This window comes from Heterocephalus glaber, unplaced genomic scaffold, assembly GCF_053883595.1.
Source record: "Heterocephalus glaber isolate CG9 unplaced genomic scaffold, H.glaber_assembly_v1.0 deba00000071, whole genome shotgun sequence".
In the NCBI taxonomy this organism is placed as follows: Eukaryota; Metazoa; Chordata; class Mammalia; order Rodentia; family Bathyergidae; genus Heterocephalus; species Heterocephalus glaber.
Genome location: NW_028258137.1, coordinates 18,474,350 through 18,491,518, shown reverse-complemented (window position 1 = coordinate 18,491,518; position 17,169 = coordinate 18,474,350). Strand labels below are relative to the sequence as shown.

Sequence of the window (17,169 nt, the reverse complement as noted above, 5' to 3'; positions counted from 1 at the left end):
TTTAACTTGGGTTTTAATAAGTTAATTGAAGCAGGAGCTTGAATGATTTTTGTTCCTTCTTATAGTGCCCTTTTTGTAATCTTGATTTTATTTTAAGCAGATGGATTTAGTTACAGGCAAATGTCAAGAAAACTTAGGTGGAAAATAATTCAAATGACATAAAGCTATCTATGGTAGTTACCCAGAATAATTCCTAAAGATTTTAGCATTGTGTTAACTGAAGTTTTAACAACAGTAGCTGGGTGTGGTGGTGCACACCTGTAATCCCAGCACTGGGGAGGCTGAGGCAGGAGGATCATTGCAGGTTTAAGGCCAGGCTGGGCAGTGAGACCCAGTCTCAAAAAAATAACCAATAAACAATAACAAAAAGAGAAAGTAAAGTTATGCCTTTATAAAAACCATATTTTCTGTTTCTGGTTTTACCACAAGAAAGATAAATAATTCATAATTTGAGAGTGGAAAGGTTTGTTTTTATTTGTTTGTTTTGTTTTGTTTTCCTCTGTGGTATTAGGGATTGAACCCAGGGCCTTTGCACTGAGCTACATCCCCAGCCCTTTTAAAAATTTTTTATTTTGAGACAGGATCTTGCTTGCTAAGTTGCCCAGGCTGGGCTCGAACTTGTGATCCTCCTGCCTCAGCCTCCCAGAGTGCTGGGATTACAGGCGTGCACCACCACACCTGGCTGAGAATTGAAAGTTTAAGGTATCATTCTGGCAAGTCAAACATTTATTTGTTCAATTGCCATATATACTTTAATATGGTGTTCAGATATTCTAATATTAACTTCATGTTGGCTGTGGCCCGGTTCCAGTGCAGGGACTGCACACTGAACCTCTCTTTAGGCTCTCTTCTACATGCCTTTTATTTTCAGCATTAGGTACTTGGCTACAAGTCCTCAGTGGGTTTTTGTTTTTTGTTTTTTAGTGTAGAACAGTTTCTTCTGTCTGTATTCTGTACCACATGGAGAATAGGTTTTCCTTGGGCTGGGGATGTAGCTCAATGGCGCTGTGCCTGCCTTGCTTGCAAGCGCAAGGTCCTGAGTTTGATCCCCAGTACTGGGAAAAAAAGAGTAACTTTTCCTTTATCCTTATTCTTTACTTCATTTTGTATGACAACTCTTGTTTTTTAATTGATAAACCAGTTGTCAAATGATACGATCAAGTGTCTATTGGCCTATAAGCAATATGCTGTAATTAGTATTCTTTACTAATGTGACTTTAGTCATTTTTAACATCCTCCTAGTTTCTACTCAAACACTTGATAATACATTTTATTTGGTACTTTGAAGATATTATAACAGGGTCATGTCATTAGAGTAGCAGTTTCTGTTATGATAAAACACCAAGATGGTTGTGCTGCCTTGATGTGTTGTCTGTCCTGGCCTAATCCTCAGCTTTGAAAATAAATTGAGTCTACCAAGGTTGGTGGCTTGTGACTATAATCCCACCTATTTGGGAGGCTGAGGCAGATAGCAAGTCCAAGCCCAGCCTAGGCAGTTTAGGAAGGCCATGTCTCAAAATTAGAATTACCAAAGGGCTGGGGAATGTATCCCAGTGGTGGAGCACTTTCCTAGCACATGTAAGGCCCTGGGTTAGATCCGCAGTACCAAAAAAAGAAAAAAAGAGTTAGTTTCACTCTGTCTGGTTTCTTAGAGCTGATTTGGAAGGCCTAATAACATCCTATTTACCAAGTTTGCAGGAGTCACATGTATACACCAAAATATCAGTTTATGGTGAGAAATTCACCTTTTCATATTCTAAATGCAGTTTTATTACATTCTAGGTACCCTTGCCTATGTCAAGATGTAGCTAGTGAAAGATGACTTTGTGAGCATGGACCTTGAACAGAGACAGAGATGGTCGTATGGTGCAGCCTGTAGAAATCCCTGCTGCACAGCAATGCCCACTTCTTTGCTAATTGCCATGCTTATTTCTACCAGAGGAAAGCTTCCTCTCCACTAAGTAAACACCAACCATTATTTTTTATCTTACCTTGTCCTAATAGGATATTTTTGTCCTTGTCTTGATATTTATTTTATTTACTTATCTGTACCACCAGTCTTTACACTTAACAAAAAGAACATCCTCAGTGGTACTGAAGAAGCGAATTGAATGAGCAAATGAATGGTCCTTGAAATTATTTAGTAACTATTATTCTCTAATCACATATCCCTCCCAAGGGTTCTCTTCATTCTCTTAGAAAGGGATTTCTCCATATGGCTGGTCCCACTCATTACATTGTGACTCTTCCTAATTCCATTCTCAGAAGCAGCCTCTTTTTTATTTTAATGTTCAGGATTACCTTGCAGTCAGCATTTCCTTGCTGCCCACAATTAGAGATGGTAACAACAACAAAAAAGTTTCAGAATATGGACAGCCAAATGGACCCTAATAGGTATAGTCATGATACAGAAAGATTTGATGTCTATCTAGAATCAAATATCCATTGATTCTGTGACCTGTACTTCATAAAACACTAAGGTGTAAAAGATGTTATGTATATTTTAGCAAGGGTTGAAACTGATTGGAATTTCTATTAACTTTTAATCTGTAGTTAATAGGTTATTCACAATATAATAAGTATTTTATAGTCAAAGGCACCAGGGTCAAATGAGTAAGAGGAACAGATTTGGCATGTGTTCTCACATTCTAGGGCTATTATAAAATCAGCAGAGCCAATCCACAACTTGTAGAGCCACTCTCAGGCTAGTGCAGACTTCAGGGGATGAGTATGATTCAATCTCATGGAAAATTTCTGTGCAGCAGGATACTGTCTTTAACTGTGCCCTTGATCATGCTTTTCCTTATTATCCAAACCTCCTTCTCTAGGTACTCGTCCTCACAAGTGCCCAGACTGTGACATGGCCTTTGTGACCAGTGGAGAATTGGTGCGGCATCGTCGTTACAAACACACCCACGAGAAGCCATTTAAGTGTTCCATGTGTGATTATGCCAGTGTAGAAGTGAGTATTCAGCTCCTTGTTGGTACTTACTGTACATAGACCATGAATCTAGTATGATGATACAACAACTCAGAATGACTTTAAAACAAGGTAAGAATACCAGGTGCAGTGACCTTCATCTTTAATTCCACCTTCTAGGAAAGTTGAGGCTACATAATGAGACTCTGTCTCAAAAACCAAAATAAATAAAATTTTTTAGAATGGAATGTTTGGAGATGGGAATGTAAGCTTAGTGGTAGGATGCTTGCCTAGTATTTGTGAGGATCTGGGTTCAATCCCCCAGCAACTTCAAAAAAAAGAAGGTGGTTTATTAACTTTATTATTTGAGGGTACCCTGTTGCCAAGACTAGATAAGGATATTACCAAAAAGTAAATTGTTATTTTCACAGTGAAGCAAAAATTTTAAATAAATTTTTTTTCTTTTTATTTTTAGGGGGGAGACAGAGGCTTGCTGTGCAGTTCAGGCTGGTCTTGAACTCACTGTGTAGCTCAAGCTGGCCTCAAACTCATGGCAATTTTCCTGCCTCAGCCTCCCGAGTGCTGGGATTATAGGCATGTTCCACCATACCTGGCTAAATAAAATTGTTAACCAACCAAATAAACTCATAAAATAAGTGATTAGTATCTAAAATTTAAGGATAGTTCATCCATTAGAAAATTATTGAGGGGGTAGGGACATAAAATAACGAAGATATACATGTACCAACTCCCCATGGTGAATATAATCATGTACTCCAAACATGTACTGATAATCAAAAATTTTAAAAAGGGAACTATTGGTATATATTAAACCAAGAGATTAAGAAAAACTATATAACCATTTCTATAAATAATTCATTATTACAATAGGCATGGCCCACCATACCTAGATAAGATATCTTTTTTTGCAAGCGCAAGGACCCGAGTTCAATCCCCGGTACAAAAAAAAAAAAGATATCTTTTTTTATTGTTGTTGTTGTTGTTGTTTTTTGTTGGTACCGGGGATTAAACTCGGGACCTTATGCTTTCAGGGCAGGCAGCGGAACCACTGAGCTAAATCCCCGGCCCGAGATATCTATTCTTAATGTTAGCTGTTCAGTGTTGCACTGGAAATATTCTACCTAATTGAAGAAAATATGAAGTGAATTATAAGTGCAAAGTACCGAGTTCGATCCCGGTACCAAAAAAAGTGAATTATAGGGCTGGGGATTTAGCTCAGTGGTTCCGCTGCCTGCCTTGAAAGTGCAAGGTCCTGAATTCAATCCCTGGTACCAAAAAGAGAGAGAGAAGGAGAAAGAAGTGAATTATAAGTGGAAAGACCCAAGAGTATCAGCTGAAAAACTCAGCTGAAGAGTTTCAGTAGAATGGCCAAATAAAAAAGAAGTATACATAATTAGTACTTTTGTTGTGATTATGGTACTGGGGGTTGAACCCAGGCCTTTACACTAAGGTATATCCCCAGGGCTTTTAATTTTTTATTTTGAGGCAAGGTCTTACTAGGTTGCCCAAGGTGGGCTTGAATTTGCAAACCTCCTGCCTCCACCTCCCCAGTGCTGGGATTACAATACAGGTGTGTACTGCCACACCCAGAATTTGTCCCTTGTTTTGACCATGACCTGTTATATAAAATCAAATGATGAATTTTGAATCTGGTGCAGTCATGTCAGTACTCAAAAAGTTTTGAATTTTGGGTTCTGGGAATACAGTTCATTGCTTGCCTCGTATGCTAGAGGTCCTAGGTTTGATTCCCAGCACCAAAAATAAGTTTGGATTTTGAAGCATTACATGTTTTGGATTTCAGTTAGAGATGCACAGCCTGTGAGAGCTATAATAGGAAGGTATGAAATGATTCAAATTCTAATAATAGGGCCAGGGATTTAGCTCAGTGGTTCTGATGCCTGCCCCGCAAGCACAAGGACCCGAGTTTGATCCCCCCCCACCACCAAAAATAAATAAGTAAATAAATTCTAATAACAATGAAATGCCTTAAACTGAATAACAAAACAAAGTGTGTGGGTTGTTTGTTTATTTGGTACTTGTGCTTGGGAGGAGGGTGGCCTGAACCACTGAGCTAAATCCCTGGCCCTGTTTTTTGTTTTTTTGAGACAAGATCTTGCTATAAGGTTCAGGCTGGCCTTGATCTCACAGCAATCCTGCTGCCTCAGCCTGCTGAGTGCTCAGATAATGGCCATGTGTCCCCATGCCTGGCCTGTGGTTTCTTTTTGTTTGTGGTTTTGGGGGTTTTTGTTTGTTTGTTTGTTTTGGTTTTTGGGGGGGTTTTTTTGGTACCAGGGATCGAACTCGGCTCCTTGCGCTTGCGCAGCAGGCGGCAAAACCACTGAGCCAAATCCCTGGCCCTGTTTGTTTGTTTTTAAAGCAAAACATTGATACATTTTAGGCATACATAATGGTAATAGTCATCATAGGAATTTGCACCTATACATGATACATCCCCTTTCTTTTTTTCCCCTTCCCCTCCCTATGTACAAAAGCTTTGTTTCCATTTTTTCCTTCTATTTTCACTTTTTTAACTTGTCCCTTCCTTCCTCCCTCCTTCCTCCCTTCAGGCTAGCCTGGAACTCTCTGTAGCGCAGGCTGGCTTCATATTCCCATTGATTCTCCTGCCTCAGCCTCCTAAGTGCTGGGATTAGAGACATATGCCTCTGATTTCTGTGTGAGGAATACTTCACAAACTTTTCCAAAGGACATGAATAAAGAGATATTGCAAGTTGATTTCTAAAGTTTACTTAGAAGAATAAATGTGGATTCTCCTCTGTCACACACCCCTGCCATGTGCCACTCTGCCTTGGAGCCTGCCAACTATGGGCTGAAACCTCAGCAAACTGAGCTAAATAAACTTTTCCTCCTTTAAAAAAAAAAAGTATAAATTTGAATATCTAGCTAAGAAAAATTTGAAAACAGCCAGGCATAGTGGCACTTTCCTATAATCCTTAGTACTCTAGGAGGCTGAGGCAGGAGGATCGAAAGTTTGTGCCATTCTGGGCAGTGTAGTGACTTAGTGAAGTCCTGTCTCAAAAATAAAAAGGACTGGGGATACATCTCAGTGCAGAGGCTCTGAGTTTAGTCTCTAGCACAAGAAGGACGGGAGGGAAAGAGGGGTGTCATAATAAAAGCCTTATTTTATTGGATGTTGTTGAACTTTATAGTTGATGAGCTGGGTTGTAGTTTAGAGTGCCATTTAGCATTTGTGAGGACCTGGCTTGAGGGGTAGAGGATCTAAGTGCAGAAGTTTTTTCCTTAAAATTGGAGCTCTTTAAAATTAAGCTGCTGCCCTTTTTTCTTTCCCCTTCGCACTCAAGTCTCTTTTTCCTTCATCTTTCTCTTCAACCTTCTTCCTGTTTCTGCTGCCATCCTGTGATCGTCAGTAAATGTAGCTACATTTAAAAAAAAATGAAGCTGCTGACACCCATGTTTATAGTGGCACAGTTTGTAATAATTAAATCTTGGAAACAGCTCAAATGCCCATCAACTAATGGATAAAGAAGATGTGGGTTTTTTATACAATGGAATACTCCTCTGCTATAAAGAATAAACTTGAAAAATAAAATAAATTGAAATAAACTTGGCTGGGGATTTAGCTCAGTGGCGCCATGCCTGCCTGGCAAGCACAAGGTCCTGAGTTCAATCCCCAGTACCAAAAAAAAAGATTGAGACATTTCTAGCTAAATGGATTGAACTTGAGACCATAATCTTAAGGGAGATAAATTGGACACACATTTAAATACCACATTGTTTCTCAGATGTAAGAAACCGAAAGTAGGGCCGGGGATTTAGCTCAGTGGTTTCGCTCTCTACTGTGCAAGCGCAAGGACCTGAGTTCGATCCCCAGTACCAAAAGAAAAAGAAGAAGAAACCGAAAGTATAAATAAGGACCAAAATGTATAATAAATACTGGGAAATGGGAAGAAAATGTTCCAGTGAGAAGGGGAACAAGTGAGAGGGGAGGGAGAAAGGAAAGAATGGACAAGGGAAAAAAGAATAGAAGGAAATAATGGAAACAAAGCTTTTATAAATAAGAGGGAGAGGGGTCGAAGGGGGGGAAGTGGGAAAAAAGAAACAAGATATATCAGGTACAGGTATAAATTCCCTGTGATGAATGTCATATAAATAGAGTGTGCAAATATGTAAAGATTTTGCTTCAAAAATAATTTTTAATTTTTTTAAATTTTTTAAATTTTTAAATTACCACACCTGCTGAGCCAGGTGTGGTAATACATGGCTGTAATCCCAGCACTTGGGAGGCTGATGCAGAAGGATTGCTGTGAGTTTCCTTGAGACAGCCCTCGGCTACATAGTGTGCCCACAGCCAGCCTGAACTACATAGTGAGACCCTGTTCAAAAAAATTAAGTAAGGGCTGGGGATTTAGCTCAGTGGTTCTGCTGCCTGTCTTGTAAGCTCAAGGTCCCAAGTTCGATCCCCCGGTACAAAAAAAAAAAAAACTATTATGGAATGTTTTAAACATACAGAAGTAAAAGGAAGGACTGAGAAAGAAGTGCCAGGCATGGTGGCACACACCTGTAATCCCAGCACTTGGAGGCTGAGGCAGGAGGGTCACCATGAGTTTGAGGCCAGCCTGGACTACATAGCAAGACCCTGTCTCAAAAAAACCAAAACAGTATGTAAAAGGAAAAGCATACTATGCCCCATGTACCTATTATCCAGCTTAAACAATAGTGATTATCAGTCTTTTCTCGCCAATGCCCCTGTCTACTTAATCCCCGTCATCTTGGATTATGATATGGCTTTGAGAAACAATAGCTATATATAGTGAAGAGGAATATATTTCTTAGACTGTTGACTTCAGCGTCCTAAATCTATACTTTTGTACCTAAACCACAGTGCTCATACTATAATCTATGTTAATAAAGTATAAGAAGCTTGGTTGCTTTCATGTTTCAGGTCAGCAAATTAAAACGTCACATTCGCTCTCATACTGGTGAGCGTCCGTTCCAGTGCAGTTTGTGCAGTTACGCCAGCAGGGATACATACAAGCTCAAAAGGCACATGAGAACCCATTCAGGTAGGATGTCTCCCCTCCCTCAGTTAATGAGCTGGATCTCATGGGACCCTGTGACCTGCCACAGGCTATCATTTATATATCCTTTGAGTTCATTATTCTAAAAATTACATTAGAGCTGGGTATGGTGGTGTATGCTTGTAATCCCAGCACTCAGGAGGCTAAGGCAGGAGGATTGCTGTGAGTTTGAGGCCAGCCTGGGCTACATAGTAAGTTCAAGGCCAGCTTGACCTACATGGTGAGACCCTGTCTCAATCAAAAATAAATAAAAATTACATTAGAGAATTTTGAGTCTTTCTGCAACATGGAAGTGGTACTTTAGAGGAGAAACAGTGAAATCTAGAATTTTTAGCCAGACATGGTAGTACATGACTAATTTTAGCACATGGCAGGAGGATCATGAGTTCAAGCCAGCCTGGACGACATAGTGAGTTCAAGGCTGGCCTAAAGTACATAGTGAAGCTGTGTTTCAAAAAAAACTAGAGGTTTTACTTTTAAAAGTCTGGGTAATTATCTCACATCCTCAGTTTTCCTAAATATAGCGAGGAAACTGTAGATTCTCCATCTGGTCTCCTCTAAAAGTAAGCATTGCTTTAGGAACTACCCTCTTCCTACAGTGGAGGGCTCCATAGCAGAGTTGGGCAGACCAGAAGTGGCCAGCAGCAGTTTAGAACTTGTTTGCTATGTCTGAAGATAGACATGACTGGGACTACACCTCAGTCTTCCCAAGTAAGACCTATAGCTTTTCTGTGGCTAGCATATCTGCCACTTCAGTTGCCCTTGCACTAACTCCCAGTATTTATTCATTTAATTTGTTTCTTTTGTATTTACTTTAAAGGGGAAAAACCTTATGAATGTTATATTTGTCATGCTCGGTTTACCCAGAGTGGTACCATGAAGATGCACATCTTACAGAAGCACACAGAAAATGTGGCTAAGTTTCATTGTCCCCACTGTGACACTGTCATAGCCCGAAAAAGTGATTTGGGTAAGTATTGTAGATTGTTAGAGGCAAATGAAAAAGTATTTTCAAGGATTAATGAAAAGACAAGGACCATATTAACTACACCTTCTAATTCTTACACATTTGTATATTAGAATGGCCTGCCACTTAATGAAACCCATTACTTAACTATTTTCCCCCCAATTCTTCTCTTCCCCTGCTCTCCCCTCCCCCTCCCTCCCCCTCCCTCCCCCTCCCTCTCCCTCCCCTCCGCCTTTCAGGTAGGGTCTCACTGTATAGTTCAGGCTAGCTTTGAATTCATTATGTAGTCCAGGCTGGCCTCAAACTCCTGATGAACCTTCTGCTTCACCCTCTCAAGTGCTGAGATTACAGGTGTGCACCACCACACCTGGCCAATTTTTCTTTTTTCTTAATGCAGCCAGGCCACAAGATTTTGTTTTGAATAAAGTTTATATACAAAGTAATGGGACCTGTAATAGAAAGAAACAACATACACCTTTTTTGAGGGGGAGTGTTGCCGGGGATCGAACTTGGGACCTTGCGCTTACGAGGCAGGCGCTGGAACCACTGAGCTAAATCCCCAGCCCACAAAATACACCTTTTTTGAAGGGGAAGTTGCTGGCAGTTGAACCCAGGGTGTTTGTTTTTTGGTTAGTGGTGATGATGTGTTTTGTTTTGTTTTGTTTTTTTCTAGTGCTAGGGATTGAATCCAGGGCCTTTCATGTGCTAGGAAAGCTCTCTACAATGAGCTATGTCCCTAGCTCCCTAGATTGGATTCTTGACTGCTTCCCAGTCAACTCTCATGAAGAGTTATGTCCCCCAGTCTTCTTTTCCTCATCGCCTAATTTTCCTCCTGACTTACACCCCATTACTCCAGTAAAGTGACTCTTGGTTAGATCACCAATGAGCCCACACATGGAATGTAAGGAACATTCCACTTCCATTTCACTTGATTCCCTACCAGTATTCTTCGGGGTTGACTGTACTCTTCTCCTTCAAACACTTTCGTCTGTCAGCCTCTGTAACACTATATCCTGTTGATTTTCTTCTTAGAATGTTCCTTGTGAACTTTCCTGGGTGTGTGTGTGTGTGTTTTTAAAACCCTTTTTCCTCTCATTGGCCTTAACTCTTGTTGGATTTCCTAAAGCTTGACCCAGGTTGGCATGGTGGCACATACCTGTAATCCCAGCTCTTTGGAGGCTGAGACAGGAGAATCACCTTGAGTTCGAGGCCAGCCTGAACTATATTGTGAGACTCTGCCTCAAAAAATATAACAACAAAAAAATAACAAAAAACCTGACCCATGGTCTTCCTTTTCATTCTTTACTTTTGGCCTTGGTGATCTTATCAGCTCCCATGATCTCACCCAGGTTCTAGTAATTCCTAAATTTATATTCATATCCGCATCTTCCTCTTTGAATTAGACTTCTGTAACAATCTATACCTCCTGTCCCGTCTCTGCTTTGATATCACTGTCTTTTTCAGATTCTACATGTGTGAAACTGAAGGTGTAAAATTGGTCTATGCCTGCCCATTAAACCAGACATATGACCTTGGTCTTCACCCTTTCTGCTCTTCCTTATCTCAGTAAATGGCTATACCACCTACTTGCTTTTCCAGGCCAAAATCCTGGAGGTCATTCCAGTATCTACCTTCTTCTCCCTCACACCACACACAGTTGCTAAATCCTATTGAATCAGCTTCCTGAAACTCTCATTGCTGTTTTCCCTTCTTTAATCATTGCCACCTTCCTTGTCCAGCTATCCTGTCCTGTTAACAATTTTAATTGCTTTTCCCACAACAGTTATTAGTCTTGGGGGGTGGGGTGTTAAAGGTTGGAACCAGGGCCTCAACCAGGGCCTCAAATGTGCTAGGGGATTGCTCTGCCACTGGAATGATTTTTTAAGAAGCAGAAGAGGGCTGGGGATTTAGCTCAGTGACACTGTGCCTGCCTTGCAAGTGCAAGGTCGTGAATTCAATCCCCAGTACCAAAAAAACCAAAAGTAGAACTGTGAACTGGGGATGATAACTCATCCCTATAATCCTATTAGGAGGCTAAGGCAGGAGGTTGGCAAGTTCAAGGCCAGTCTTGGAAATTTAATGAGACTCTATCTCAAAAAAGGCTGAAGATTGGGCAGGGGATTTAGCTCAGTGGTTCTGCTGCCTGCCTCGAAAGTGCAAGGTCCCGAGTTTGATCCCCAGTACCAAAAAAAAAAAAAAGGACTGAGGATGTAGCTTAGCATTCCTAGGTTCATTCCTCAGTACCACAAAAAAATAAATAGGAGAAATGTATTATTAACTTGTTACAATAATTATTTGTGTTTTCACAAATTAGACTTTACTTTGTATTTTGCTTTTAGGTGTCCACTTGCGAAAGCAGCATTCCTATATTGAACAAGGCAAGAAATGCCGTTACTGCGATGCTGTATTTCATGAGCGCTATGCCCTCATCCAGCATCAGAAATCACACAAGAATGAGAAACGCTTTAAGTGTGACCAGTGTGATTATGCTTGTAGACAGGTAGGTACCATCATAGTAAGCCATCCATGTCAGATGTTATCCAGGGGTTTTTGTATACCTAATAGAATGGTTGTTTCTAAGGATAGTATTTTCAAACTGTAATTTATGAGGAATGTCAGCAAATCAAAGTTTATGCCCTTTGTCAGTTGGTCTCCAGTTGATATTTTATTCAGTCACAAGGGCCAGGAATTTAGCTCAGTGGTGTTGCCACCTACCTTGAAAGCGCAAAGTCCGAGTTCAATCCCTGGTACCAAAAAAAAAAAATTCATTCGCAACTGATCTTTTAAGGCAGACAACCAAGTTCTTTCTCAAAACTGTGTGGGAATTAAGTCCAGGACTTGAGAAAGGGAAGGAATCTGGTCCTGGGGCATGATGCTTATAAGCAAACTAGAGAAGCAGCCCAGGAGGGGTGTGGAGCTTTCTCTGCTAGGACTTAGAGAAGTAGTTTGCACCCCAGTGTAGATATCTTTATCATCTTGAGCAGTGTTGAGTTAGACCCTTGGGAAAGGCCTTTCGCCCACATGCATACAGGTAGCAGCTGGGGCAGCAGCCCTGTAATCAGGCTCTGAGGCCTTTCCCTTGTGTCTCTCTTTTAGGAGAGGCACATGATCATGCATAAACGTACCCACACCGGGGAGAAGCCTTATGCTTGCACCCACTGCGACAAGACCTTCCGCCAAAAACAGCTCCTCGACATGCACTTCAAGCGCTATCATGACCCCAACTTTGTTCCTGCGGCCTTTGTCTGTTCTAAGTGTGGGAAGACATTTACACGTCGGGTAAGGATCAAAACATTACCTCTCCTCTTGTGGTTCTTAATGTTGCTTTCTTAATCTTCCACTGCAAAGCAGGGCAGTTTTTTTCATGGAAGTTTCATAGAGATTATTATTTGTAAAGAGGAAGTCATACCTATCTCAAGTTTTTCTTCTCTGTGTATGAACTCTTCCACTGACTAGGAGCAGTGTCTTTAAATTGTCTGATGCTGGGCATGTTAGTGTACACCTGTAATCTCAGCACTTCGGAGGCTGAGGCAGGAGGATCATCACAAATTTGAAGCCAGCCTGGACTCCATAGCAAGACCCTGTCTCAAAAAGAAAAAACCAAAAGTTGGTGGTCTGAGAAATTTCCTTAGGTGGATTGAAACCTGCACCCCATCCCTTCTATTGCCAGCTTTAGACCATCCTGTGTCTTTTCTTGGGTTTCCATTAGCCAGGTCTATACAGGACCAGGAGCTAGTCTGATCCTGTCTGCAGACTGCAAAGCCTCCCTTCAGAGGACTCAGCCTTGTCTTCTGAAGAGCTCTCTTCTCCTTTCCTCTTCTTTCCACCCCCCCCAACTTTCAGGCTTCATATAGATTCCCCAAATTTTAATTTTATTAAAGAGAAGTTCGATTCTGATCTTAGCGTTCTTAGTAGTATAAAAGATGTATCCTTTTGTTAGAATACCATGGCAAGACATGCTGATAATTGTGCTGGTCCAGATGGTGTAGAAGGTGAAAATGGAGGAGAAACGAAGAAGAGTAAACGTGGAAGAAAAAGAAAAATGCGCTCTAAAAAAGAAGATTCCTCTGATAGTGGTAAGTAGCTTGTTTCTTTTTATCTCTTGTTTTGTCTTGTTTTTTTGAGATAGGGTATCACTGTGTAGTTCAGGCTCATTGCCAGCACATGCACCATCAAACCTGGGTGCTTATTGATATCTTATATGCACCATTCAGTTAAAGCATGCTTCGTATTTTTACTCTGTTCAAATTGGCAGTGTTCCAAAGCCAGCAGAGTTTATTCTTTTTATGTGCTGTTAGCTGGCCTTGATTTGAGCAGTGACTAGTGGACATGAAGAAAGTTGTTTAAGCATCTTGACTCATAGTTTGCCTTTGTTAGTGTGGCCTTGAGATGGTTGATGAAATCAGTGAAACCCAGCCATTCCATTCCTACCTTAATTTACCACTTTTCCTGCTCCCTACCATGGGGATTGTACTGTGTTTCCCCAAAATAAGTGCTGGTTGTTACCATGGTGATGGCCAGTGTCATGCAGATTATACCTCACTGTTTTGTTGCCTGACAGGTACTATGTAATGCCAGGTAAGGCAAAGTGATTGGGCAGGTTTTGCTTTTTTTGAGTCAGGATCTCACTATGTAGTTCAGACTGGCCTTGAACTAACAGTGTAGTCCAGGCTGGCTTCAAACTTATGTCAATCCTCCCGCCTCAGCCTCCTGAGCGCTGGTACTACAGGCATGTGCCACCACAACTGACCCAGCTGGCATTTTTTTTATCTCTAGGGTTTTTTTTTGGACGGTACTGGGGATCGAACTTGGGACCTTGCGCTTGCGAGGCAGGTGGCAGCACCACTGAGCTAAATCCCCACCCCTCTTTTATCTCTAGTTTTCAAGGCTGATTATTTTTCAATTAGGTCGTATTTTCAGGGAAACATATTTACCTTTCTAGTCATGAAATCTAGGCATGAGTCATGCTTAGTGGTGCTGTCTCACAAAAGGAGGGACAGCAGGTTATTGGTAATTTGAAAGGCATGTTCAGTTAACACAGGCGTGTTCAAAAGTGTTAGGTTTTGGGCCGGAGATTTAGCTCAGTGGTTCCGCCGCCTGCTTCACAAGTGGAAGGTCCCGAGTTCGATCCCCGATACCAAAAAAAAAAAGTGTTAGGTTTCTGTGAATGCTCAGCCTGCAGGCACTGAGGGGAGAAGGCATACTTTGACTAAAGTGTTAGGATTTTGATAGAAAATGATAAGAGTTTTATATGGGGGAATGCACTTCCCCAGGAACACCATCTGAATCGAAAGATAATAGATGGTTCTTTAACATTTCTAAGGATTCTTTTCTTTCTTTTTTTGGTATGGGGATTGAACTCGGGACCCTGGGCTTGCAAGGCAAGCAGCAGAACCACTGAGCTTAATCCCCAGCCCAAGGGATTCTTAATGTTGTCTTCTGTGTTTGTTTGGGAGGGGGGCAGGAGTTTGGTACCGGGAATCAAACTCAGGACCTTGCGCATGCGAGGCAGGCGATGAGGCAGGTGTTGAGGCAGGCGGCGGCACCACTGAGCTAAATCCCTGGTCCTGTCTTCTGTGTTTGTTAATAGAAGTAGTGAGGAGGGAATTAAATTTTTTTTTTTTTTTTTTAGGGAATTAAACTTTTGAACAATGAACCTATTAGAGAACTTCAGTCACTTTACTGTTTTCATTGTAAAACTTGCTTATTGAAATCCTTGTTTTATTTTGTTTTTTACAGTGCTGGTGATCAAACCCAGGGGCTTACATATGCTAAAGAAGCATTCGATTCCCAGCCCTTTTTATTTTTTTAGTTTGAGACAGGATCTTGCTAAGCTGTTCTTGAACTTTCTACCCTCCTGCCTTAGCCTTCAGAGTAGCTAGGATTACAGGCATGTGCACCACACCCCAGCTAATTTATTTTAACAAGGCTTTCATTTTTGTAACTTTTTCTGAGAAAATATTAATCTTAGTAAGCATAAGGTTTTTTGTTTCTTGTTTCTTTTCTTTTTGTACCGGGGATTGAAGTAAGAACCTTGTATATGCTAAGCAACTACTATATTCTTTTGTTGCCAAGTTTTTGTTTCTGGCTTGTTTTGGCGGTACTGAGCATTCAACCAGGGGCTCTTGCACTGAGCTTCATCGTCATCCCTATTTTGGTTAAAACATTGTTTTGGTTTCTTTGAGACAGAGTCTCCCTGTATAGTTCAGGCTGCCTTGAACTCACTATTTAGCTCTGGTGGCCTCAAACTCTTGGCAGTCTTCCTGCCTCAGCCTCTTGAATGCTGGGATTACTACAGGCATGAGCCATTATGTCCTGCCCTTCCCAGTCCCTTTGTTTTTGTTTTTCTTTTTTCGACAGGGTCTCACTGTATAGTTCAGGCTGGTCCTGAACTCACTATATAGCCCAGGCTGGCCTCGATCTCATGGCAAATACTCCTACCCCAGCCTCCCAAGTGCTGGGATTACCACCACGCCCAGCCATCCTTTTTAAAAAATTTTTTCTTTTTTTCCCCTTTTTAAAATTTTTATTTTGAGACAGGGACTCATTGAGTTACCCAGGCTAGGCTCAAACTTGCAATCCTCCTGCCTCAGCTTCCCAGAGTACTAGAATTACAGACATACTCCTCTACACCCACTGCTACTATTTTTCATTGGAAAATCTATTTAAAACAGTATCTTCTTCAGTCACTTTTGAGTGCATGCCTCCTTTAAAATATCAGTTTGAAAACCCCATTACTAGTGATCCCAATAAGCTTAGGCTTGGAGATCCTTGTAGTTGCTCTTTGTTACAGAGCCTTCTGCTACCAAACTGTCCTGTGCCCTTCTTTCCCGTGGTGTTTCCTTATTTTCACCTGGTTTATCTCCCACAATACCAGTTTCACTCCCTAACTGCACATTTCCAGGAGTATCTTTTGGCTAAAGAGGTTATTGATGGTTTCTACAGTTCCTCCTTTTGTCTTTTGCACTGCTGATTAACACAGCATGGAGTTTGGTTGGGGACCTTGTACCTAATATGTCTTTATGACCCTACAACATGGAAATCAGTCTGCTTTCCATCCAATCTTTGACCAGTCCCAGAAGTTCTGCCTGTTGTCCAACTGTAGAGATTGGCCAGCAGATTCTATTGCTGTTTTCAGGGCTTTTTGCCAGAATCTCTCCAGACCAATAAAGCTTTGACCTATTAGCCCTTATGTACTTTTTCTCCCAATTTTGACTGAATTTGTTTAGTTTTCTGGGCATTGGGCCAACTTAGGCAATAGGGGGCTTCAGTAAGTTCAACAGGGAAACAGCTTGTTCTTGACACACTGCCACCTACCAGTGTGTTCTCAACGTCTTCATTTAGGATTTGTCACTTGAGAAATGAGGCATTTTGTCCTGAAGATCAGGCATTACCAACAGATCTCTAAATTTAAACATTTTTGTTCCAGAGGAAATGAGTTACATTAATAACCTGTGCCTTTTTGGAGGAATGCAGGCAGTGTACATTTTGTGCCATACTAATATGCAAAGAGTAACGAGTGCTTTGGCTGTCTGTGGGTGTGGGCACCGTAACACCCCCCAAATGGAGGGCAGAAGTTTGAATTCTCCCCGCTGTGGTTTAGTTGTGCTTTAGAAATCATTTAGCTTCTCACCTTTCCAATAAAATGGGAGCAACGCCTTTTAATTAATGAAATAGTGGAATAAGGGAGATTTTTAATATCATGACATACAGTATAAATAAAAGCTGTGTTTGTAGTAGAGTAAGTTAGTGGGCATAATTACATGTGCTGTCTTTACCCTTTTCCTCATCACTATTAGGTAGTTTGGGCATGTTCTGGAGATGACCCAAGGAAACAGGGTCAGTGTGATTGTGTGTCCAGGTCACACATTCAAAGATCTGAGCACCAAAGCCATTTTTCTTGCTCCTTGTCAGTATTCTCTCTGTACCAGTTCCTTCTCTTTTTATCCAACCTATTTTTACCAAGGACAGTTAAGGCATTAGGGAAAAGGTAAGGGGGTGAATGTTTTAATAATGACCTATTGAGTCTGGTGCAGCCAGGAGTTAAGTCCAAAAACTTGCCCTTAAAAAAGAAAAATCAGTGATATTCCCAAAGGGACTCTTGCCACTTAACCTAATAAATAGGACCTCAAAGATCATCAAAATCTTTGTCTCTTCTCCTAAAGTGTATGTGTGCCCTGTACATGCACAGACGCACTTTCTGC

At 41.1% G+C, this 17,169-nt stretch overlaps 1 protein-coding gene across 7 annotated transcripts in view; it reads left to right on the top strand.

The window, feature by feature from the left end:
• Positions 1 to 17,169, top strand: part of Ctcf (CCCTC-binding factor) — a 52,467-nt gene that overhangs the window by 31,543 nt on the left and 3,755 nt on the right. For all 7 annotated transcript variants that reach the window (XM_021256848.2, XM_004843024.4, XM_021256847.2 and 4 more), the window contains 6 exons: positions 2,829 to 2,962; positions 7,863 to 7,983; positions 8,819 to 8,968; positions 11,305 to 11,465; positions 12,062 to 12,244; positions 12,906 to 13,041. In XM_021256848.2, coding sequence (XP_021112507.1) covers positions 2,829 to 2,962; positions 7,863 to 7,983; positions 8,819 to 8,968; positions 11,305 to 11,465; positions 12,062 to 12,244; positions 12,906 to 13,041 — 885 coding nt within the window. The remainder of the gene's footprint in view (positions 1 to 2,828; positions 2,963 to 7,862; positions 7,984 to 8,818; positions 8,969 to 11,304; positions 11,466 to 12,061; positions 12,245 to 12,905; positions 13,042 to 17,169) is intronic.